General features: G+C 44.5%; 1 protein-coding gene across 2 annotated transcripts in view; it reads right to left on the reverse strand.

Annotated features, from left to right (window-relative positions):
• Positions 1–1,266: 1,266 nt before the first annotated feature.
• Positions 1,267–25,416, reverse strand: part of FBXO32 (F-box protein 32) — a 37,574-nt gene continuing 13,424 nt past the window's right edge. For both annotated transcript variants that reach the window (XM_065903447.1, XM_065903448.1), the window contains exons 5-9: positions 16,089–16,182; positions 15,062–15,246; positions 8,395–8,577; positions 7,206–7,349; positions 1,267–6,586 (exon numbers count right to left, since the gene is read on the reverse strand). In XM_065903447.1, the coding sequence (XP_065759519.1) occupies positions 6,497–6,586; positions 7,206–7,349; positions 8,395–8,577; positions 15,062–15,246; positions 16,089–16,182 (696 nt within the window). In that variant the 3' untranslated portion in view covers positions 1,267–6,496. The remainder of the gene's footprint in view (positions 6,587–7,205; positions 7,350–8,394; positions 8,578–15,061; positions 15,247–16,088; positions 16,183–25,416) is intronic.

Raw genomic sequence — 25,416 nt, forward strand, 5'->3', positions numbered from 1 at the left:
TTCTGATGGAGTGTCAGTGTCAGGATCAGGGCATGTTCCAGAGTAAATGTGTCGAGTAAATCAGTCACCCCCGAGTTAGTCACCTGAGCAATCACACATAACCAACTGGGAACACAGGGCAGTTACTAACCTGATTCTCTGGTTGCTCAGGGAATCATAACTGCTAACATTTATTGAGTTCATATTATGTGCCCAACTCCAGGCACTTTATAAGCTCACTTAACCCTCATAGCCATAAGAAACAGATTATCAAGAGTTGAGGAAATTGACACAGAGAAGGGTTAAGTGACAAAAGTCACACTGCATGTGAGTGACAGGACCATGATGTAAACCTTGCACAGGCTGTTTCCCCTTTCTGGAATGCTCGTGCCCCCATCTTCTGAAGCCAGCTCTTCTCATCTTTCAACATCACTTCCTCAGACGGCCCATTTCCACCCCACACCTTGTTATTCTGCACCTTAGTCCCTTGCTTTTTTCCCTTCATAGCACTTATGACAAATTAAATTTGTCCTCGACTTATTTTTTTGTCCCCTACTTGGACAGCAAGGAGATCAAACCAGTCAATCCTAAAGGAAACCAACCCTGAATATTCATTGGAAGGATTGTGCTGAAGCTGAAGCTCCAATACTTTGGCCACCTGATGTGAAGAGCTGACTCACTGGAAAAGACCCTGATGCTGGGAAAGATTGAGGGCAGAAGGAGAAGGGGATGATAGAGGATGAGATGGTTGGATGGTATCACTGACTCAATGGACATGAGTTTGAGCAAACTCAAGGAGATGGTGAAGGTCAGGGAAGCCTAGGATGCTATGGTTCATGGGGTTACATGGAGTTGGACATGACTAAGCGACTGAACAACAACTTGTTTTTCTCTTTCCCACTAGAATCTAAATTCCATTAAGATATAGACTCTACCCGTCTTGTTCACCATCTTATGCCCAGTGCCTTCACAGAGTCTATCATGGAGCAGCTCCTCAACAGATGTCTGTTGATGAGTAAATTAATACTGACTTTAAAGTTCACTATTCCCTAAGCATTCTATTTTATGAACAGTAAGTAGGAATATCCCATTTAAGCATGATACTGTATTTTTGATTCAGACTGGTACTCAGCAGCAAGCTTAGCTTTCTGTGTATTCCTAGAAAATTTTACATCAATGTTAAGTTTCTGAGAGCAAGAATATAAGCCTCACTCAGCAAAAGGTAAACATATTCAGTTTGATAAAAAACCAACTTGAATTGACACGCACCAAAAATGCACCAGTGTGTGTTGTTGGAAAAACATTTATTGCAATTCAGTGTCAAAAAAATTTTACAAAAATATGCCACCGTCTGGTACAAACAACTATAAAAAATCAGTTCGTCATGCAAGAAGAGAGTGCAAATAATTTATACAGAAGGACTCAGTTCACACAATATTAAATAAACATCTCTGCATGTAATTGGTCTAACCTTATACTTTTAGTTAAAATGTTCAATCCCCTATAGCATTTTTCATTAAAAAAGTACTTGAAAACTTCTAAGCTTAGGATATGGACTTTCACATACACCTCCTCTAGCCAGGATGATTGGCAGTATCGGCAGAATAAAGATGGCACCGAATGTGCTCAAGTGCAGAGCACAGCTTGGCGCCTTCTGTTTAACAGCCTTGTATATCATTAATTAAATTAAACATTTCTATACTCAAAGACAGAAAAAGTCATGTTCAAACTCCGGAAGTAATGTTGCAACAGATGGAGTTTCAAGCCATTCAGAGTTTTGAAGCAGCCATCCATTTTTGGCCAAATGGAGCAGGGCCTGAATTTTGAGAGATCTCTCAGAAAACTTTGTTTGCTGAGTTCAAGGATACTTTGAAAAATGTCTAGCAGACAAAGTCATGAATATCCTGGTTCCTTGCTCCTTGCCGCCCCACGGACTAATCCCCCTTTGCTTGTGAGGTTAGCAGAGAGTGACCTCCCACTGGCAGAAACTCACTGGGTCTCACAGCAGGTACCAGAGGACCGGGAGATGGAAGGGATGGTGTAAATGTACCTCTTAGTCTAAGGGGAGAGGAAGCCTGCTTGGTTACCATCAGAATCTTAGTTTCTAGAAAGCAATCCAGGTGCTCAACGCTCATCTGTCTCAGGGGGCACCTCTACAATTAAAATCTGAGTACCTAGGGAAAAATGAATTTGTCAACACAGGCTGCTAACTTTATGGCAAGTAGGTTGTACTCACTAGTATGCCATATCCACAGCAGAGTCAGAGTCCTGTAAAAACATTAAGAGGCTCCTTAACTTCTCCAGGAAGAATCAGGGACTTTAAATGTTTTTAAAAAGTTAACAGCCAGACACCTAACACTGGACCACCAATGTGGAAGTCTTGAGAGGAATCAGCTCTGGTGTCACGTGTGTCCAGCCACAACAAAAGGTGCTGCGGTAGGGGCATGAAGTCAAGGCTCACAAAGCCCCAGGTTTATACTCAGGACCACTGCTGAGTACCAGCTGGGTTGAGGCATGTCTCCCAAATATTCTGGACCCACTACCTCATCTGGAAAGGCAGAAGGAATGCCAGAATCCATCATCGCTAACCTTCCTCCCAGCACTAAAGTCTAGCAGAGGAGTTTCCTTCCTCTGGAAAACCACGAGATGACTCTCCTTAACAAAACAGAGGAGGAAGCATCTACAGAAAACATGGAGTTGAAAGGAATTACGATCTTGTTTGTTGAAGACATCAAGGGCCCAAGCTATATCAAAGAGCCCCATCTCTGCATTTGCCTAGAGGTTCAGGGTGTTTCTGAGGTCTGTTTAAACACTAATAGGATTTTAGGCCAGCATCCAGTCAGAGGGATGGTTCACAGACTCTGAGAGTTGGAAACAGATTAAAACGAAAAAATACAAAAAACAACAGATGTCAACATGGAAAATGATGATAGAGTTTAGTTTAAAAAATTCACACATAAAATTACAGTTAAAAAAATTCACACATAAAATAGTGTTTGCATAGCGAGACGTAATTGCCCTACAGCCTGGCAGAAATATATAAACTCAGGTGCATATTTTATGATAAACATTGTATTGAACACTAAGCATGATATACTGTTGAAATGACTGAACTTCTTGCAAATCACACCACTTGTTTAGACAAATCAGATTCCAAGCCCCTTCTCTTCTCCCACATAAAAACAATGGAAATGAGGAGCCTGTGTTAATTGCAAGCTCCCAAACAGTTTTTGAAGAGAGAACTGTGGCAATAAGGTAATCACACTTGTTACCTTCCTTCATCATGCCAAGTAAAGCCCATTCTTGCCTTGACAGTTTTGCAGTGTAAATCCAGCCCATCTAAAATACCTCCTCTGATCTACTTCAATATAAAATGGATCATGGCTAAACATAGGTCATCTCACAACTGACCCTTTTGATCTCAAAACTGGAGATGTTTTCACATTGTAGTTTCTGCCACCACCCTCCCACGTGACTGGTCCATCTGCTAAAAGTAACAGTGTTGAGTCATAATGTGATCTACTTTAAAATGTCTGGATCTTGCTATAAATTGAGTCCTACGTGAGCTCCACATATTCTCCTTTCCTCAAACTCTGTGCCTTCTTCTCAAGAAACTCTAGGATTGTTGTTCAGAAATGCTTGCATTGAAACAAATCATTACACTCGCGTGGATCAGCTTCTACTGTCCTGGACAAAAACTCTTTCCTTCTCTGGTACTCTCATATTTGACATCAATCTTGAATCCTCCTTTCCAGAGTTGCGATGGGGATAGGTAGGTACAGCAGAGACAGTACAGCATTCTGTCTTCTCCAGCACTTTGCACTGGCATGTCCCTTCTGGCTTTTTAGGCCAGAAGTTCTGAGACAGAGATTCTTTGTTTTTTGTTTTTTAGGTCAGGTTGTCCTGGGAGGGTTTGCCAATAGAAATTCTATAGACAATCAGTGCCCAGGGAACAAGCATCTTCTTTTAAACTTTCTGGTTTTACTTATACGAGAGGCTCTGACCACACTGCAGAGGTGCCCCGTGTCACCAGCAGAGATGCTCACACTGCTATGCTCTTTGTCCCCGCCGCCACCACCCATGCACAAACCACAGCAGCAAAGACACACCACCGCTATTCCTTCCCCTCTCCCTCGCCACCTGCCATTGCTTTCCTTATTTTCCTCTTCCAAAGAAAGGGAATCACAAGTATTGGTTTCTTTTTTTTTTTTCCTTAAACAATTTTCCTTGACTCTGTCCACACCACCTCCAGTGATGTCAAAGGAGATGGGGAGAGTTTGGCGTTACGATCTAGGTAAACATTTCAGAAAACTGCAAGCCTGTCCCTTTTGGTAGGGTCGTTTTGCATAGCTGTTCTTGCTGCCTGGGGCTTGCGGAGTGGTCTTGAGCACCTCGGACAGTCCAAGTGACACTGGTTCCCCAGTTTCGTGCTGACAGTCAAAGCAGGCGACATTTCTGGAAATGTGAACCTGAAGGTGCTGAGGAGTCTCTGTTTACACCATCAGCATGAAGGCGCTGAGAACATGAGCTTGGGGCAAGATGTGAAAGGCTATGAACGCCCCAAGTTGCCAGAGTCAAAGGTTCCAGAGCCCTCACCACAACAACGATCTCAGCTCCACTCACAGCTTTAAGGAGGCTGAGACCTTGGAGAGAACCTGCCTGAATTAGGGCAGAATGAGCCTTTGATTCCATAGTCTGGACCTGCATTCTCAATGTGACCGTGGCTGGGGTGGGCAGGATCCTGTTAGGTGTCACAGTGGTTTGTGACCCTCCAGAGCTCAACCGTAACTAATATCTTATTCTTTAATATTAATTTCCCTCAAAATTGAAATACAATTTACCTTTTTCTTCTTAGGGGGGTGATGATGAAAAAAAAGATATTGTGAAATCCACAGGCATAGGCCTTGCACAGTGAGGAACATCAACTAGTGGTCAAGTTCTTTTCCAGATACTGGTACTTGGGTTGTGCTTTGAGAAAGGGCACAAAGGGGTCCCTCATCACTAGCTGGTCCCTTGGCTTGTTTCTGTACATTCTGAACCATCTCTCCCCATTTCAGGTCACCCCCAATTCAATTCCTAAGAATACACTGTTGCTCAACATAAATGTGGACCAAGTTCCTATTTCTGCTTCACTCATTGGCCAAGATCATGGAGAGTGCCCACTTTACGTACACAAAAAAGGAAAGCAAATACAATTGCAAAAATATATACACTGTTGTAGAAAAGCAAAGTTCTATAAAAGGTAAAAAACAAAAACATTCCCCACTCCCTTCTAGGAATATTGACTCCTTAAGTCCTGAGATTTCCTTCTTCCACATATAACTACCTGTTGGTATTTGTCTAGCAAGTTCCCCTGGGGTTGAACTCAAAGTACCTCCATCCACTTCCTGTCTGGCGAGAACACCAGGCTTTATCAACCTCATAAGAAGCCCTAGCTCAGGTTGACTAAATTTCAGCTGGATGTAAAGAAAACTCATCACCCATCAAGAAGAACAGCAGCTGATATGCAAAACCTGTTTTACAAGTCTTTATCAGGCCTCTGGCTCCAAACAGTCCCCAGAGACAGGCTTATCCATCAAGATACCCTAGGAAGCCCAGACAAGCCAAGAAGTTAAACAGGAATAGGAAAATCTTCATGGCTATTGTGTGACTCATTCCATTTTTCCTGCAGCAGGATTTCCTCTGGGACTGCTTTTAATTGGCCTTATGCTGCATGACATAAGCTACAACGTGAAAGAGAAAAAGGCATAGGTGCTTTGGGGTTTGTTCTCAAAGAGAAGAAACCCCAAAGAGTGTCCCATTCGTCTAAAAGGGAAGCCTGAAGTATGAGGAAGGATGCCTCCAATCTCTCTTCCTGTTTCAAATCACTTTTGATGAAGACACAAAACAGACAGAGACCGTCTACTGGACCATGCGGTTTGTCAGAGCGAGCGTTGCAGCTTTCCGAGGTAGACTATTGTGCGGTGTCTTCGGAAGATAAGGCCCTATCTATACCCATGTGGGTTTAAGAAGAGTGGTGCTTCCATTGCCTTTGCCAAACAAACCCCAAATCAAAACCCAAAGCCCAGGGGTTTCTCACATGTAGTTTTTCTTCTTAATTTTTTTTCCCCAACACATTTTCACATTGTAAACAAAGAGCGTTCTATGTTGTATTTGAGTTTTGCCCTCTCTTCCACAACTCTAGGGAACTATCAAGGAGTTGCAGTGAACTTCAAGAGAATTCCATTTTCACCGATGAAATAGAATTCCTGCCTTATAGTCTTGCTGGCAAATCGTTAGGAAAAAAAGTTTATTTACAGGATTTCTGTTTTCCATACCAATTCTAATGAGAAGTCCATATGCTTAAACTTCCAGCCAGCAGCTGTATCTCTCCCCTTCAGTGTCCCTTATCTCAGAAGTTTTGAGCCAATGTTTAACATGTACACTATTTACAAATCAAGTGTCCAAACTCTGGATTCCCAACCATCCAATCATCAGGGGAACCCTTCTGAAGTGCTGTCATGTCATGTGCTGGGATTCAGAACTTGAACAAGTTGATAAAGTCCTGGGGTGAAAGTGAAACAGAACAGCTCGCTGGGTTATTGGCTGTGCACGGGTGATCGGTGCCCTGGAAAGGAACATCATGGTTAGGTGGGCATTCTCCACAGCATCCCATTGGCTTGTGGTACCCTATGGAATTGCTGCCGCCGCTGTTCAGTCACTCAGTCATGTCTGACTCTTTTGCGACCCCATGGACTGTAGCCCACCAGGCTCCTCTGTTCATGGGATTCTCCAGGCAAGAATACAGGAGTGGGTTTCCATTTCCTTCTCCAGAGGATTTTCCTGACCCAGGGATCGAACTCATGTCTCCTGCACTGGCAGGTGGATTCTCTACCACTGAGCCGCCAGGGAAGTCCTGGCATTGCCCAACCTCAAAACAATATTCCTCTCTCAAGAACGCCCTGCATTATGCAAAAACTATAGAGCGCTATATGTGTCTGTGTACCTGTGCACAGAGAGATGGGGGAATCTGGGGTCGCTGCAGGGAAAGCTGACACAATGGGGTAAAGGAAATGAAAGTCTTTGACAGTTTCTCTCCCCAGGGCCTGCATCAGTCTTACCTTCGCCTTCACCTGGGGGCTACAATAGTGAAAGAGCAGGAAAGCATTTGGCAACACAGTGCGGGTGTCATTGGCTCTTAGGGGCTGGGCTTGGGGGTGTGTGGCCACCGCCTTTGAGACCCATACCTTCCAGGAAAGAATGTGGCAGTGTCTGCAGAGCTGAAGGGTGTCTCCATACTGTTCTTTCCGTGGGTAGCATCGCACAAGTTTAAAATACATCTTCTTCCAATCCAGCTGTCCTTTGTCGGACAAGATTAATCGCTTGCGGATCTAAGTATCAAACACATAAAAGTTGTTCTAAAAAGTTCTGCTCCTGCCTTCTTTCCCCACCTTTTTCATCTATACCCTGATGATAGCCAGTGAAAAAGTAGCAGAGATATAAAAATGTAGCTTCTGATCTCTACCCAGTGAAAGAAACAATAGCTTTTAACCAGTCTTTAAAAGAAACAGGTGGTTGGTGACATCTTCGGTGTTGAAAGTTTAGGTGATCTCCATAAACAACTTCAATCTCTTCACTGCTACAGACTTGAGTGATTATTTCCAGGGAGATGCAGTGACTGTTTGGCACAGTGGCTCTATTTTATATCTAAATATTAGTGGCTTCGTGAACAGACTCTGTTGAACTCACACTTCTATATAAAGAAGTTGGGGGAAAAAAAAATCCGAGGCAGTGTGCGGAGGGGAAAAAGGCCTAGAGCTGGTGTCCGAAGACCCAAATTCAAATCCAAGGCCATTTTCCTCACCTGGAGAGCGTGCTACTAATTTGGATATGTCATTTAGCCACTTGTGGCCTCAGTCCCTCCGTCTGTTTAAAGTTGGCATAATGTGCTCAGTCGCTCAATCGTGTCTGACTCACTGCAACCCTATGGACTTTGCAGCCCTCCAGGCTCCTCTGTCCGTGGGGTTTCCCAGGTGAGAACACTGGAGTGGGGTTGCCATTTCCAACTGCCAGGGAAAGGTTACCTTTCCCTGGGATATCAGCATAAAATGAAATAACATCAGGAAAATCCTCTAGCTGTAAAATGTCATAAAAATGTAAGTTACTTTGTTGTAGAAAAGAAGGGCTGTTGCCAATTTTATGAATTGTTTTCAGAGCAAGCTGTAAAATGGGAATGGGTTAAAATATAAGGTTTTTTTTTCCTTCTTGAATCACATAAAGAAAATCTCACAAGTATTATTTAGAAACTCCTCGGACTGCTTTCTAGTCAAACTAGGGAGCCCCCCAGGGTGGGTATGAGAAAGATGCCAAGGAAGCTTGGCAGGGTGGCGGGCAGAGTGTGAGAGAAGGAAGGAACAGCTGCGGGGCCACACCGACCTGCCTCTCGGAGAAGTGGTACTGGCAGAGCTTCTTCCATAAGAGCCGGTCCTCGCTGAGCACGTGCAGGCCAGGGCCCACCTGGCCCAGGCTGACCAGGTCTCGCCCGTCACTCAGCCTCTGCATGATATTCAGTTGTAAGCACAAAGGCAGGTCTGTGAAGGTGAGGCCTTTGAAGGCAGGCTGCGGGGAGAAGGACGGTGTTAAGTTGCAGGTCGGAGAGCAGCTAGGCACCAGGCAACACCCTCCAAGGATGCAGCTGTCCCCTTGTCCTCCAGTCTCAAGCTGGTTTACTTATCAGAGCAGCCATTCTCCCTGCCCTGAGTACAAGACAGAACCCATGACCGAGACGCACAAAGATCAGCCTGGAGCAGCTCTGGCCAGTGGTGCCAGAGAAATTTTCCTAAGTTGCACAAAACTATGCTTCAAAAAAAAAAAAGGAAACGTAGTTGACATACACTATCCCGTTAGTTCAGGTGTACTACATAGTGATTTGATATTTGCATATGTTATGAAATGATCATCCAGTAAGTCTAGAAACCATGTGTGCCCATATAAAGCTATTACAACATGATTGACCATATTCCTTATATTGTATATTACAGCCCCAGTGGCACATTTGTTTTCTAACTGGAGGTTTGTATCTCTTAATTTCCTTCATTGATTTACACTTTTACTGTGAAGTGCTAAGTTGCTTCAGTTGTATCTACCTCTTTGCAACTCTAAGGACTGTAGCTTACCAGGCTCTTCTGTCCATGAGATTCTCAAGGCAAGAATACTGGAGTGGGTTGCCATACCCTTCTCCAGGGATGGAACCTGAATCTCTAATGTCTCCTGCATTGGCAGGCGGGTTCTTTACCACTAGTACCAACCGGAAAGATTCTAATAGCGTGAGCTGGATTTCTGTGCTTCACTCAATTACAATAGTCCTGAAGGACTCACTGCCCTGGCAGGCCACCCCCAACCTCAGCTCTCATGGCCTGCCTCCTTGTGACCACCGATCCCCCAAAACAGGCTTTCTCACTGGTCCCCAAACACTGCCCAGAAGGCAGTCACTCTGTCCAGGCCTCTGCTCAAGTACAAGTGACTCTTCTCAGATCAAGTTCAAACTCATGCATGCTAAGTCGCTTCAGTCGTGTCCAATTCTTTGCAACCCTGTAGACTGTAGCCCACTAGGCTCCTCTGTTCATGGGGATTCACCAGGCAAGAATACTGCAGGGGGTTGCCATGCCCTCCTCCTCTAGGGGATCTTTCCGACCCAGGGATCAAACCTGTGTCTCTTAAATCTACCTGCACTGGCAGGTATTGTTCTGTTTTGTTTTTAACCAGTAGCGACACCTGGGGAGCCCCTGTTCAAACTCACCTCCTCTGAAAACTGCTTTTGTGTCTCCCTCAAGTCTTAGGCACTGCATCTTCCTAGAATTCCTATGATCTCTTTCAGGTACCATTGTCTTTTTTGGCTGCACCAAGGGGCATGCAGGATCTTAGTTTCCTGACCAAGGATTGAACCCTAGCCCCCTCCACTGGGAATGTGGAGTCTTACCCACTAGAATACCAAGGAAATTCCCTCTTTTAGAATCCATCTCCAAAAGAAAGCTTAATGGAACATTCCTGCTAGGATATAAGCTCCACAGAGGCAGAAATTTTTGTGGTTTTTCATTGCTATGTCTAGAAGAGTCTAGAAGTGTGCTAGGATACAGTAGGCACTCAACAAATATTTGTGGAATAATGAAAATAAAGTAATAAACAGGTAAAAACAACCACAGTAGAAAGACTCTGTACTAGTGTGTGTGTGTACACATGGATGCACATTTTGGGAAGGGCTGGTCAAGAATCTTTCAGCTTAAAGACCCATCCGTTCAGGCATCTCTATTGAACCTTAGGCTCTGTGGAACATTTTGAAAACTACTGATTTATGGAGAACACATTGGCAATTAATCATGAGCTCCTCCAGAAGCTTCTTCTATTATATCCTTGCATTTATAGTTAAGCCCTTTATTGTTTAAATTTGGATGAGCTTATGTTAGCCTATCCAGACCGAGATCCTTGAAGCCAAGGTCTAAGCTTGTAACCCTCGCAGACTAGTCTAGCACAAAAACCCTCTTCTGGCGCTGGAGTTGCTGCAAGGGCGAGAGACCCAGAAACATGCAAATCATTGGAGAACAAAGGTTAAATGCCACCAAGGAGACAAGCACCCAAGTGCTCTGGGAACCGTCTGTACAGAAGGTCCTCGGTAGTGCTTGTTGCTATTTCTTGAACAGCAACTAGCTTCTGCCATCTGGATAAGAAGTCAGCACAAATCGCTTGAGACCAAGACCGTGGTTCTTTGTCCTTCCCATGCAAGTCCTGGGTGAGCTCTTGAACTTGAACTAGTGACATTTTTAGCTCAGTGTTCTATCACCTCTGGAGGTCACAAGAGGGAAAAAAAAAACCAACACAAACAAACAGGATGAAGAAACCTTTCCTTAGCTCAGGGGAAAATATCCTGGGAATGGGTATTGAGTTCCCCCCTTGAAATCTTAGCTAACTAAACTCTGTACGAGGCATGTCAAGGCTGGAACACACAAGATTCCAGGGGGACACACAGTGTCAACAATTCCCCCCTCCCGTGCCCTGCCGTGTCTTTGCAAAGCAGGACAGGCATGGAGAGGGAAGGTGGGCAGTCACAGGGTGCCCTGGGACGTTGGATGATGGAGAAGAACAGGAGGTGGTGTGGGAGGAACATGGGATGGAGCAGCAGCAGATGGAGATCCCATGGGAAATCTGGGTCTCAAATTCTGTCCGTCTGGTAAAGAAACTGCCTGCAATGCAGGAGACACAGGTTCGATCCCTGGCTGGGGAAGATCCCCTGGAGAAGGGAATGGCAACCCACTCCATGGCCTGGAGAATTCCATGGACAGAGGAGCCTGGCAAGCTATGGTCCACGGGGTCGCAAAGGGTCAGACACGACTGGGCGACTAACACTTCCTTTCATACTTCCTTCGTGTCCAAAATGAGCAGGCTTAGAAGTCTCTGAGGATCCCCTCCAGCTCCAACCATCTCAGACTTGGAGTAGCATCAGCCTCCTAACCCGTCAGAAGTGTCTCTGACTTGACAATTTATATTGTTCAGGCTGCTGGGCTGAACTTTCAATTGTTTGCAGAATTCAGGACTTTGCTGGACTACAGAAGGTCCTAGACCTATTTGTCATTTATCATCTGCGGCTGATCATATGAGCCAATAAAACTGCCATGAGATTTTCTTTTTGTTTCCAGCACTTCAAAGCATCTACTTTTTTGGTTAAAACTCCCAGGCCAATTATTACATGAACTCCTATTAAAGTCCACTTGGCAAATTCACTCTCAAATTTTCAAACCTGAACTTTTCCAAAATCCTTGCCCAGACCCCATGCTGAGCCTTTACTCCTGATAAATGATTAACTGCTTGCGTACCTTCTTCTATTTGAATATAAACATATTAAAGAAAAAGAAGTCACTCTTGCTCCCCCATCAAGTGTTTGACTAAAAATCCTTTTACATTCACCCTGCCTTCCCTGCCCCCCGACGCTTCCAAACTCTGCCTTGCTCACAGCACACTGTGATTCTGTGTGATTCCCCCCACCACCCCCTGCCCACCACAAGCCAGTTCTCTTCATGCTTCTCCCTTTTATTATTTACTATATTAATTATTTTGCCAATAAAAATTGGCTCCATAGAATGAGATAGGAAATTCTGAAAGAAAACAAGATTATGTGCTGGGGAGATACTGATAGAATTTTGGCAAACAGAAAAAATTGACTGTAAATGTCACCTTAACATTTTCATGTAATAACATACTTCTCTTTGGTCCAAACTGTTAAAATGTTTTAAAATACAGTCCACACTGAAGTAATTAAATCCCTTGGGTTTCCCTGGTGGCTCAGATGGTAAAGAATCTGCCTGCAACACAGGAGACCTGGGTTCAATCCCTAGGTCAGGAAGATCCTCTGGAGAAGGGAATGGCAACCCACTCCAGTATTCTTGCCTGGAGAATTACATGGACAGAGGAGCCTGGTGGGCTACAGTCCATGGGGCTGCAGAGTCGGACACAGCTGAGCAACTGACTTTTTTCTGTCCACCCCCACTTTCTCACTCTCTCTCTGTCCATCTTTCTTTCCTCTGGGGACGTGGGCATTTCTGTGAAAAGCACTTCAGAGCTCCATGGGTTCCCAGCACTGCTGTCAAAATAATGTAGCTGAGAGCCATGTAGGGTTGGGAAGGAGGGCATGAGGGAGCAGAGACTGATGGGTATCTTAAGCCTCTGCAGACGGGCCTGGGTTCAGTCCATATCCTACTGGTGGAGAGGCCCCGGCCAGATTATTCTGAACCACTCAGTCTGATTTTTCTCACGAGACAATGCCTGGAAGTACTGAGCACAGTGGCCAGTTAACATTAGCTTTTATAATGACCCCTCCTTACAATTAGCCACTAGATGAGTTAATTAATACATTAGAGGACTTTGAAGAGTGCCACCGAGTGAGCCCCTCATAACAGTAATAACAGCTGATGCATTTACAGTACTACATGTCAGGCTCCGCTCTAAGTGCTTTCCATATACTAACTTATTAACTTTCATACCAGGGCTATGAGATAGGCATGGTTGCTCCTATTTCCCAAACGAGAAAAGCAAGGCACAGAGATGTTCAATACCTATTCCTTACCTATCCTGCAGTTGGTAAATTTTCATCCTCATCTGTAATACAGGGCAGTAGTTTGCAACTGTATTCCTCTGAACACTGAGCAAGTTCTTTAGGCAGGTGTAGGGAGGAGAGTTGCCTTCACTCACTCATTCATTCACTTAATGTCTACTGACTGCCACCTGCTTTGGTCCAGGGACAGGAAACAGAGCAGGGAACTAGATGGTACTGTCCTTTCTTTGTGGCGTTTATAAGCCAGTGGATGAGACAGGAAGGTGAATATATGTATGAGATAATCTCGGTTCATAAAAGCAGCTCAGTAAGATGACAGAGGCTTCAACAGACTGGATGGTCAGAAGCAGCAGCTATCCTCAAAGCCCTGAGGTAGGACCAAGCTGAGAATAGCTTGGGCTGGCTGGGGTGCCATGAGCAGAGGGGAGAGTCAGATGAATTTCAGGGTCTGATCCATCCTGTGTGAGATTTCATTGGATTTAAAAGGTTTGCAAAAAGCTGAATCACTGAATACATAGTTGGAATAAAGCTGGACTGAAAAAACTTTGGAAACCACTGATGCTAAAAAGCTTTGCCATTTTAGGAATAAGCAGCTCAGGGTTCTGACCTCAGCTCTGGCCTGATTGCTGTGTTACTTGGGAAAGTCACTGGGCTTCTCTGATCCCTCCTCGCCCCTCACTCCATGAAGGGTCACAGCAACTACAACGGGTCCCTCCCAAGAGTCTGTAGATCAACTAAGGAGGGCGTTGGGGAGAGTAGACGCATGAAAGTGGGCAGATGTGGCCAAGGGAGGGGGCGGCTCCTGTGAGGGAATCAGAGGGAACAGAGGCAACTTTTGGGCAAGTGGGACCATCTAAATGGGTGTTCCAAGTTATTGGAGGGAAGATGCCCTTGAGACTAATGGGATTTGCTCATTTATATCATTGATTAGGTATCACTGGTTTCTATGTAGTGTGTGTATGTGTGTGTATGTAGTGTAGCCTACATAATTCTAAGGAAGTCATAGAACTCTGAGGTTTCTAATTATTCCCTCTGTTTCTGAGCTTAAAAAAACCCAAGGCACAGAGAGGTTATTAACTGTAAAGTCAAGGACACTGCATTTTGCAAGCTTCATATAGTGAAGCACTTAAAAAGAGGTCAAAGAAGTTTTTTTTTTATGTTTCATTCTCAAGAGACAAGGCAGACCCTAACTTTATCAGCCTGGGTCCCGGAACCACTTAAAACAGCCGTGGTGAGTGATGAGATAAATCAGCCAAGTGCCATGTGAGCGGCCTAAGTGTGTCTGTCCATTAGGGAGCCTTGAGAGATTACAACAACATCTTTCTCACATTTTTCGTATGTCTTGGTCCTTCTGCTCACTCTCAAGAGGACAAGTGCTAGGGGGCCAGCTTGTGTTTTAAAAGCCAGAAGAAACTACTGGTAGTAGTTTAGCTGGAAATGTGGGGGGTTTTGGTTTATTTGTTTGCCTTGAGTGAGACTTGCCCATCTTTTTCCCCACCTGTATGTTTACAATCTTTACTCAAAGGCTTCCTTTCCTTCCAGTTAAAAACTGGAACTAGAGTTTTAAAAGGCTGGTAGCACCAGTTCTCCAAGCCACCACCATCATAGCGCCTTTGCAATCCAGGCAGCATCTTAAAGCTATAAACGAACTTGTACTTTAAGAGGAAATGGGCAGAAATCTCCAGATCCCACTGAAGATTTCACTGGTATAGCCCACATCTGATCCAAAGGTCAAGTTTCCAGTTTTTCCCACCTTTCCATTGGTCATCATCCTCCGTGTGCTTTGATCCTGCTCTGCCAAGTTCTTCCCACCCTCCCTTTATCAGAAAGCCCTCAGCCCACCCTCAGCACCCAAGAGACAACATCCGAGCAGAACTGTCTAGACTCTTCCATCATCAGAGCAGGTTTAAAGTCCTGGTGAGGCTGCCCAGCATCTCGGCAGAGGAACTGACTGCAGAGGGGTTGTTCCTGCTGGGAGGAAGCTGGGGGGTTCTCGCTTACCCTGGTGATTTGGATGTTATTCAGCTGCTGCTGCCAGTGCAGGATCGTCTCCATGCGATACACCCACATGTTGATGTTCCCCACCAGCACAGACTTGCCGACTCTTTGGACCAGTGTACATAGGGACGTGTAGAGCGTCTGCAGGAGTTCCCTTATTAGTCTAATGTTTTGCTGGTCTTCAAGGACTTGAGTGGGGGAAGAAAAACAGTAGGAAGAGTTTATGAGGCTAGAACACTCCATAATTTTACAAGTGGTCCTTTCTTCTGTTCTATTGTGCTTGTGTTACCCAGGTACACCCACGGGGGATATGGTCTTCTTTCTCACTGGTGTTTATTCTATACTTGGCTAAGCTTCTGCACTCGAGGGTATGGGGTAGAGTTTCCATTATCTAGGTCCCTCTTTGTTCTCTTCTCTCTGTTTTCTACAAAGACTGTTTCTCTTTTCATGGTCCCGCCAGCACCATGGGCTCACCTGATCTGAAAGCAGTGTCTCTTGCCCAGCAGTGATGTGTCTTTCAGATGATCAGTGGTAGAAGCACGGGTCTGGGGGTCAGGAACTTGGATTCATACCCAGTCTGGCTGCCTCTTTGTGTGATTGTGAATAAATCACTCTTTCTCTCATGTATACAATGAGTCAGTTGAGCCAGAGACGTCAAGTTCTTTCTAGCTCAGAGAGTCTGTGAATCTATCCTGCCTTGCACCCTGCTCACTTTTCTAGGAATGTGGAATCTAAAGTTTGGTAGCCAAGGTTGGGACATGTGCCTCCACTGAGAAGCCTGAGAGGGAGAGAGCAGGACAAATGGATGATTCCAATACAAGGACAAGATGGTGATCGTCTCACCCTTTGTCTTGAGCACGAATGGCCCTCCTTTCTCAACTGGAATCTGGCACCCATGAAATGCATCTGGAGTCATTCATTTCCATCCACTCACATTCCCTTAATTCAGTGACATGTCCACTGCATTGGAAAATCCTTCTGCCTAGCCCCAGGCCTATAAAAAGGGGTGAGAGAGTGGGAAAGAGCTCACCTTTCAGTACCACTTTTTCCAAAATGTTCATGAAGTTCTTCTGGGCAATGCCACTCAGGGATGTGAGCTGTGACTTCGCTATCAGTTCCAACAGCTGTGGATAAAAATAGAAGTTGCCAGGCTTAGACTACAGAGATGTTTTTCTCCTCTAATCTTCACTTTTGAGTCACGTGACATGTAGACACGGATTGACGGGGAGAGATAAATGGCAGACAGGGCCACAGTGCAATAAAAAGCAGATGCTCTGAGTAAAAGACAAATGGGGGTAATTCAAAACCTCGGCATCAGGCTGAATATTTAATTGCTTTTTTTCTTTTAAATATAAAGAGCTTGGCTTCAGTCAGGGCTAATTCATTCTACTTGTCCTACTTCAACAAGTGAAGCTGAAGTTCTCCAAGGGGAACAAAACCTCCCATGACCTGTGATGTTGGAGTTCTATATAATCACTCCCAGAGGGAGTTTTTCTACCCTGACTTGAACTTCTCCCCATTGGCTGGCACTGCTCTCAAGGCACCTAAATGCTCAAGTTCAGCAGTGATGTGCACTTTTCAAGGAAGTGGCAATTCTTATCCAGATATCTCCTGCTTATGCAGTGCTCAATAAACATGTCCATGAATTAGAATCTTTCATCACACTTAACTCTTTGTAGAAAGATGCCAATGCATGACTGAATCCCTTTGGTGTCCACCTGAAACTATCACAACATTGTTAATTGGCTGTGTGCATGCGTGCATGCTAAGTCGCTTCAGTCATGTCTGACTCTTTGGTGACTCTATATGGAGTGTAGCCCACCAGGCTCCTCTGTCGATGGGATTCTCTGGGCAGGAATACTTGAGTGGGTTGTCATGCCCTTTTCCAGGGGATCTTCCCGACCCAGGGATTAAACACGCATCTCCTACGGCTCTTGAACTGCAAGCAGATTCTTTACCACTGAGCCACAGGGGAAGCCCCCTAATTGGCTATTCTCCAATATAAAATAAAAAAACAATATGTGACATAGTCAAGTTCTAATAAAAACTTGTAGAGTGAACAAAAGAAAGAAGCTAATAACAGGAAGAGAGACCTTCAGGGATGTATAGTGTATATATATCTTTCTACCTGGAAGTTAGGATCCTTGTAGTTCTTAGAATTATGTGCAAGTCTTGCTTTGACCACTTATTAGCTCTGTGACTCTGAGCAACTTCCTGAGTTCCTTGGTGCCCCAAGTTTCTTCATCTGTACTTGTAATACTTAGAGTCTTCAAGATTGGTGTGAGTGTTAAATGAGGAAACACACATAAAGCCCTTAGCAGAGCCCTTGGCATAAATTAGGTAGAAAATAGAGGTTGGTTGGTATATTGCGGGGGTATGGTCCATTCCCACCACCCATGTTATCACTAAACAAAAAGAAATAAAGATAATAATTTAAGTTGGTGCACCCTTAGCATAATCATTCTTTCCCTCAAAAGCAAAATTCTTACAGATATGGCAAGATTTTTTTTTTTAAATCAAAAATTTTGTCATTGAAAAAATGAAAATTTAGACTGAAATGGGGTCTTAGAGATCATACAGTTCAACCCAGTTAACAAATGAGCAAAACGAGGCTCAAGAGACTAAACTTCACCAACTACACCACAAAGAGTGAAAGGGATCAGCAGGATCTTCTTAACACACTTCATGCTTTCAGTTATTGAACAAAAGAGTCGATATAAAGGGAAAGTAATTAATTGCACCCGGAACCCCACCAGGCAAAGGAAAACTGACTAGTCTCACAGCCAGTCAATTAGATTTAGAGAACCAAGACTCCCCTTTATGTTAAAGCTTGAGTCTCTGCTCCTAGGAAACTTTCCAAAGAAGTTTCATCTCCTGGGCCAGGCCCCAGCCCAACTTCACTTCAGGTCAGTAAACAGCAAGTAGGACACTGTGCTGGGTGCTGGAATCCAGGCTGAGGGAACTAGCAAAGTGACATTTAAAAAACTGGGCTGTAGAGAAGAACTGAAACTTTTGGATCAAAGCCCCAGGCAATTCAAAGAACCTCTGCTTCCAAGGCATTTGTTTAAAAATTTTGTCCCCATGAAGCTCCTTAGGAGCCAGTCGAACCATGCACAGACTTTTAATTTCCTGAAAATAATTTTGCTCGAAGTTAAAAATATACTTGGGCCACCTGATGCTAAGAGCCAACTCATCGGAAAAGACCCTGATCCTGGGAAAGACTGAAGGCAAAAGGAGAAGAGGGCGGCAGAAGATGAGATGGTTGGATGGCATCACCGACTCAATGGATGTGAACTTGGTGAACTCCAGGAGGTGGTGAGGAACAGGGAGGCCTGGTGCGCTGTAGTCCATGCGGTCATAAAGAGTAGACACGACTCAGTGACTGAACAATAACAACAAGACCCCCAATCCTTCCCTGCCTGGCTTGGGTATCTCTCACACATGCCGGGAGACATGCCATCTTTGGGCTGGGGGAGGATGGAGAAGAAAGGCTGGTTTGCTAAGATCAGTACTGGGGATCCAAGGCTGGATGTCAGGAACTGACCAAATGCCCATGAGGAGGGGAAAGAAGTGAACACAGCAGCAGAAGCTGCGTCCCCGGGGCAGTGACCAGACTGGATGTCCTCTGCATGTCCAGTTCAGCTCTGTCACCAACCGACACGTGAGTCAAGAGAGGAGCGAAAAATGGCACAAAGGGACTGGCCAAAACTTCCATTTATCTCCCTGACCAACAAGACTCAGAAGGCCAAGACCACGGTCTATTAATACCCTGAGCCTTACATGACCAGCACAAAGCAAGATGAAAGCAAACAACAGTCTTGAGGCGGCTCTGGGAAGGGCAGTCGGCCGTGCGCCATGACTCATCACGGGGTGGGAGGTGGGGCGGGGGGCGGGGTGGGAGGAGGGGAGGCAGAACTCTGCCTGAAATCCATCCAAAAGCCCCATTCCATGTGACTGCCATCTCACCAGGGCGTCAGCTTCAGTCTTGTCTAAAATTGCACCAACCCCAAGAATGCAAAAATTCTCAAGGCTATGACTGTGCATTTGAAGGGGAACAAGAAAAACCCTTTGGCCTGACTGAAATGATCTTTGACTAAGGAAGAGCAGCAAGATAGAGCAGCAAAAATCAGTCAATTGGCAGAAGAATAACATGTCAACCACCCTCTGTTTGTCCTTGGGTCAAAAGAAAGTCCTTCTTTTCACTGCCAGGCAGCCTCGGGGTCATGAGAGAACCCTGGAATACGAGGAGACCGGATGCTCTAGCTGGGTGACCTTTGCATCTGTCAATCACTTAGCAAGTGTTTTCTGCATGTCAGTTCTGTTCTAGTGTTGTGGTAGGTGACGTGGATTAAGACACACGATCCCTAGACTCAGAGGGTTTACTGTCTAGTCTGTGATGTAAGTCATTTTACCTCCCAAAACATCAGTTTCTTCATTTCCGAAGTGGACCAAAAAAAAAAAAAAAAAATGACTACCTGGGACTTCCCTGGTGGCCAGGCGGTTAAGAATCTGCCTGTCAATGTAGGGGACACGGGTTCGACCCCTGGTTCGGGAAGATCCCACATGCCTCAGAGCAACGAAGCCCGTGCACCAGAGCTACTGAAGCCTGGGAGCCTAGAGCCTGTGCTCTGCAACAAGAGAAGCTACTGCAATGAGAAGCCTGCATGCTGCAACTAGAGAATAGCCCCGCTTTCCACAACTAGAGAAAGCTTGTATGCAGCAACGAAGACCCAGAGCAACCAAAAATAAATAACTTAAAAAAAAAGACTACCTACTTCACAGGGCTGTAATGAGAATTAAATGAGATTAGTATATAGAAACCAAATACAGGGCATTATTACAATAAGGTACTATTTCTTTCCCTTCCAAATCCCAGTCTTTTAGTGAAGTTTAAAGTTGATATCAAGGGTTACCATTTCCATAAAGTTTTTTCTGTAAAGGGCTAGACAGTAAATATTTTTGCCTTTGAGAGCCATAAGGTCTCTGTTGCAACGACTTAACTCAGCAATGGTAGTACAAAAGTAGCCCTGGACAGTATGGAAATGAACAGGTGTGGCTGTGTTCCAATAAAACTTTATTTATAAAGAGAGACATGGGGGGTAGATTCGGCTCTTGGGCTACAGTCTGTCAACTTCTGATAGAGTATAGAGTTTGATATATATATATATATCACAGAGCTCAAGAGTGAGGGCTCTAGAGTCAAACTGCCTGCCTCTGTTTCCCTAGCTTTAAAATGTACATGGTAACAATAGTATCTACTTTAGAATTGTTGTGAACATTAAATGCATCCATAAAGCACTTAAAACAGTGCCTGATACCAAAAATATACTCAATAAATTATCATCATTGGTTTTTATCATAGCACAGAGAATATTACTAGGTAAAAAATTATTGCCAAGGAAGGCATAGTGAATTAGTAGGGTAAAGTACAGCTGGTTTAAAGACCTTTAGAATCGTTGTAATTCAATTTTATATATTGTCAACCAAATGCTTAAATTCTTTCAAATTCTCATATTCCTTTCTGTCATTTTTATTATAGTTCTGATACATTTAATAGCTTCTTGTCTGATGATAAAAGTTAATGTTGATACATTTGATGATTCACATAGTTCCATCTACCATGAAGTCTTATTTTGTTAACACCAACCGGTGGTTGCCAAATGCCAGGGACTGTGCTCAGTAACTTATATGTGTGATCTTATTTCACCTTCAATGGCAATGCAATGAAGTGGGTTATCCACTGGTCAAAAGGGGATTCTGTGGCCCTGAGAAATTATGCAACTCATCTAAAGACATAACAGCTGTAGCAAGTAGAGGAGCCAGGACTTGGGCCCAGATATGTCTAATAGAGAACATATTTATTTATTTATTTTAACTTTTTGGCTATGCCAGGTGGCATGTGGGATCTTAGTTCCCCAACCAGGGACTGAACCTTTGCCTCTTGCAGTGGAAGCACTGAGTCTTAACCACTGGATCACCAGGGAAGTCCTGAGAACAGGATTTTCTAATAGTTTAAGGACTTCGGTTTCTCAAGGCTAATCAAATTTGCATCTAGGGCCAAACTTTAAAAACAGTAGTAATATCATGTATTGCTATGTTCTAGGAAACAGGGTCTGAAAACCTTATATCAATATTACCCTGTGATGGGTAATCAGCTTGTAACATTAAGAAAGAAATAATATCCAGAAAGGGTTAATAACACATTTATGTGTGTATGTGTGTTAGTTGCTGTCACGTCCAACTCTCTGTGACCCCACAGACAGTAGCCCACCAGGCTCCTCTACTCATGGGATTCTCCAGGCAAGAATACTGGAGTGGGTTGCCACATCCTTCTCCAAACAACACGTTTGTGTGTGTGTTAGTTGTTCAGTCATGATGAGGCAATGTGTGTGTGTGTGTTAAAGTCGCTCAGTTGTGTCTGACTCTTTGTGATCCCATGGACTATAGAGTCCCTGGAATTCTCCAGGCAAGAATACTGGAGTGGATAGATAGCCTTTCCCTTCTCCAGGGGATCTTCCCAACCCAGGGATCAAACCCAGGTCTCCCACATTGCTGACAGATTCTTTATGAGCTGAGCCACAAGGGAAGCCCAAGAATACTGGAGTGGGTAGCCTATCCCGTCCCCGGCGGATCTTCCCAACCAGGAATCAAACACGCAGGGTCTCTGCATTGCAGGTGGATTCTTTACCAACTGAGCTATCAGGGAAGTCAATAGCTTTAGGTAAATCACATAGGTCTACTTTCCACATCAGTATAATTCTACAGATCCAGAACCAGTATTGTATGAACTAGTAGTAAGGAGGACAGAACTGATTAATTTTACTTGTGTCAAGGGAACTGTGTGCCTAGGAGTGTAGAGCTGTATCTAGCAATTTATTTATCAAGATGACTTAGCCAGTTGGATTCTTTGCCTCTGGCCACAAGAGAAAAAGCAGAGGAAAATGGACTATTTGCAAATGGCTGTTTGTTTTCTGCTGGGCAAATTTTAGTCCAGGTGCCAGTAATTTGTGGCTGTGTTTAAAGAGAGGTGGGGGCGGGGTGGGGGTGAGAAGAGGGTTCTAATTCCAGGCTATCGTTACCGCGGGGCCGCCTGGGGATCCAGGAGGATCCTCAGTGACTAGCTGTGCTGTAACAGGACCGGTTCTGGGCTCCCGGAGGAAGGGCTGGTGGTCACCGCATGCCGAAACCACATCCTGCCCTTCAGCTTTGACTCATGCTAGTCTTAGACACACGGAGAAGAAAAATCTAGTTGCCAGCAACATCCTACAGCCAATCTCGGAATGGATGCCAACTACAGCTTGAAGGGGTGTGTGGAAGATGAATGGGCAGAAAAAGACTGCCCTCATATCTCACTTTGCTGCACAGAAAATAGATTTCTATCATCTCTTTCATTTGGTTCATCATAGCATTCAGACTTTTTTTTTTTTTAGAATTCAGACTTTTAAAAATAAATTGCTCGAGTCACCTCTCTGCTTGAAACCCTCAAATGCCTTCCCCTGGCCCTTAGAAAAAAATTCAGCCTCCTGACCATGACTGGCTAGGTCCTCCATGACCTGGTCTTCACTCTCTGTCCAGCCTCATCGCATCCAGTCCTTCCCCAGCTCACTCCACTCTGGCTCCACAGCCCACCTCTGGTTCCCTGAACCACCTTCTAGCTCATTCCCACCTCCCAGGCTTTGTCCCGGCCACATCTTCACGGGCAGCTCCATTCATGTCTCGGTTCCAATGCTGCCTGCTGAGAGCTCAGAGAGCCCTTTCTGGACTCTCCTAGATCTTACTATGGTTTCATTGTTCTTCATCATTCCATTTGTACATGTCTGAAATGATCTTGTTTACTTGCTTGCTGGCTGTCTAGTTGGGATAGAAACCTCAAGGAAGAAAGGGTTGTTTTGTTTACCACTCTACCCCAACCTGCTGGAGAAGACTCTTGAGAGTCCCTTGGATGGCAAGGAGATCAAACCAGTCAATCCTAAAGAAAATCAACCCTGAATATTCATTGGAAGGACTGATGCTGAAGTTCCAATACTTTGCCACCTGATACGAAGAGCTGACTCATTGGAAAAGACACTGATGCTAGGAAGGATTGAGGGCAAAAGGAGAAGGGGGTAACAGAGGATGAGATGGTTGGATGGCATCACTGACTCAATGGACATGAGTCTGAGCAAATACAGGGAGACAGTGAAGGACAGGGAAGCCTGGCGTGCTGTAGGTCATTGGGTCGCACGACTTAGTGACTGAACAACAACAACTATGCCAACCTGGCACATGGCAGGCACTCAACTATATACATATATATTTAACACACCTGTCTGTTAGACTCAAGGAAAGGTATAGCTGGAGCGGCCCTGGATAACAGTTTACGCATATTCCCTCCTGCTATAGAAGAGGAGGCTCGGGGGTCAAATGACATGATCAAGGTCAACAGTAGATGGTCTGGACTGTCAGGTTGGTATTCATATGGGGTCTGTTCCCAGACTGATACATTACTTATAATGCAGACATGTCACTAACACTTTCCAGGAAGGCAGCAGCTGAGATTTAAAGGGACACTAGGCAACTGGGGCTTCAGAAGGACAAACAGAAAGAGCAGCTACTCGCCTTGTTGGTTCAAGGTTAGCCATGAAATATGCACACCCAAATATACTCTGTCTTGCATAGAATATTGTTAAAAATGTAATTCATCCCTAAATTCCTCCTTTTCCTATGACAGTAGGCTGTGAGGTTTAAAGGACATGCATGTCTGCTTAGAAAACATGCCAAAGGATTCTCAAACGTAGGAAAAAGCTTTAAGAAGCTTGGAGAAGCCCCTGCCATTTCTCCCATGCTCAGTACCCAAGCTGGGTGCCCATAGGAAAATTATGTCTTCTGCCATAAACCTTTGGTTATATCAGGCAGTGCTCTGTGTACTTCCAAGACCCTTATTTATTCAAGGGACAACCTAGATTAGAACCTGGAAAGTTTTGTCCTGACTTTGAGCCTGAACACTGACAGGTTGGAAGAGGGAGCATTTTGGCTACATTAATAATCTCCAGGCATGTCAAGATCGGGTAAATATTATTTGCAAATGAAACATCTCTCCAACTGAGGGCCAAGTTTATACAAATCAATTGTATTCTCAGCCGAGAGCAACTTGCCTCTCTGTCTTTTATCCATCCCAGAAAATTCTGAACTTAGAATGATGCCCTGTTCCCTGTTGCATCGATCTGAGCACCTCTGTTTGCCACAATGAGCCTGCTGAAATCAGGTTCCCTGTCTACTCAGCCTCTTTACCTCCACCCTAGGATTGTACCAGGTTCACTGTCACACTGCCCTTGGCCCCTGGTCCACCATCACTCTCCATTTCTCTTTTTTCCATCTCCAGTGTGGGGCTCATGCCATTTGTCTCTGCAAAGCCTTCTGTCTCTCCACCTGGGTAAATCCTGGCCTTCCTTTAAGGAAGGATACTCTCGGGTTCAACATCTTCCAAGAATCTGCCTCCAGTGTTTCTCCATCTCCAAAGTGGGATGGGAAAGAAAATCAGGTAGAAAAATCATAAAAAAGTCAATCTCTATATTTTATTTCATCTTTAATTTCTATTTTCATATATTTTCTAATGCCTAATTATGACCCTAAAGATGACAATAGTTACAGCAACAATGGATATACTGGGTACTGTTCAAAGGCATTTCAAGTGATTAAATTCCATTTAATTTTGTAGCAACAGGACAGTAGGTACCATTATTAGCACCTTTTAGAGGTATATGGGGCTTCCCAGGTGGCTCAGTGGATAAAGAATCCACTTGCGATGTAGGAGACATGGGTTCACTCCCTGGGTTGGGAAAATCCCCTGGAGGAAGGCATGGAAATCCACTCCAGTATTATTGCCAGGAGAATCCCTTGAACAGAGGAGCCTGGTGGGCTATAGTCCATAGGGGAGCAAAGAATTGGACATGACTGAAGCAACTGAGCATGCATGCATGCATGCATATGTATATGATTTACAAATGAATTTATGAATATATATAAATTGAGAATATGTGCTTAAATTATCAATGTACTGTCAGGTGTCCATGGTCAAAAACACCACTATTCTGGTCTTTGAGCCTTCCTCCATTTTTGGGGGTGCCCCCACTTTGGTGGGTACCCCCTACTTCTGCAAGTACTGTTACTTTTGTCATTGTGTGGGCACCCCACTTCTGTAGGTATTCCCCTACTTCTGCATGTACTCCTCCAATTCTTTGGTCATACCCTCAAGGTCTGTGAGTGTCCCCCACTTCTGAGGGCACCTAGAAATTGCAGGATCTCCTTGCCTAAATGCTTAGGATGACTGAGAAAGCTAGGAATTCTGAGATGCAGCACTGCTTGGTAAAATCGCCAGC

This window comes from Muntiacus reevesi, chromosome 12, assembly GCF_963930625.1.
Source record: "Muntiacus reevesi chromosome 12, mMunRee1.1, whole genome shotgun sequence".
NCBI lineage: Eukaryota > Metazoa > Chordata > Mammalia > Artiodactyla > Cervidae > Muntiacus > Muntiacus reevesi.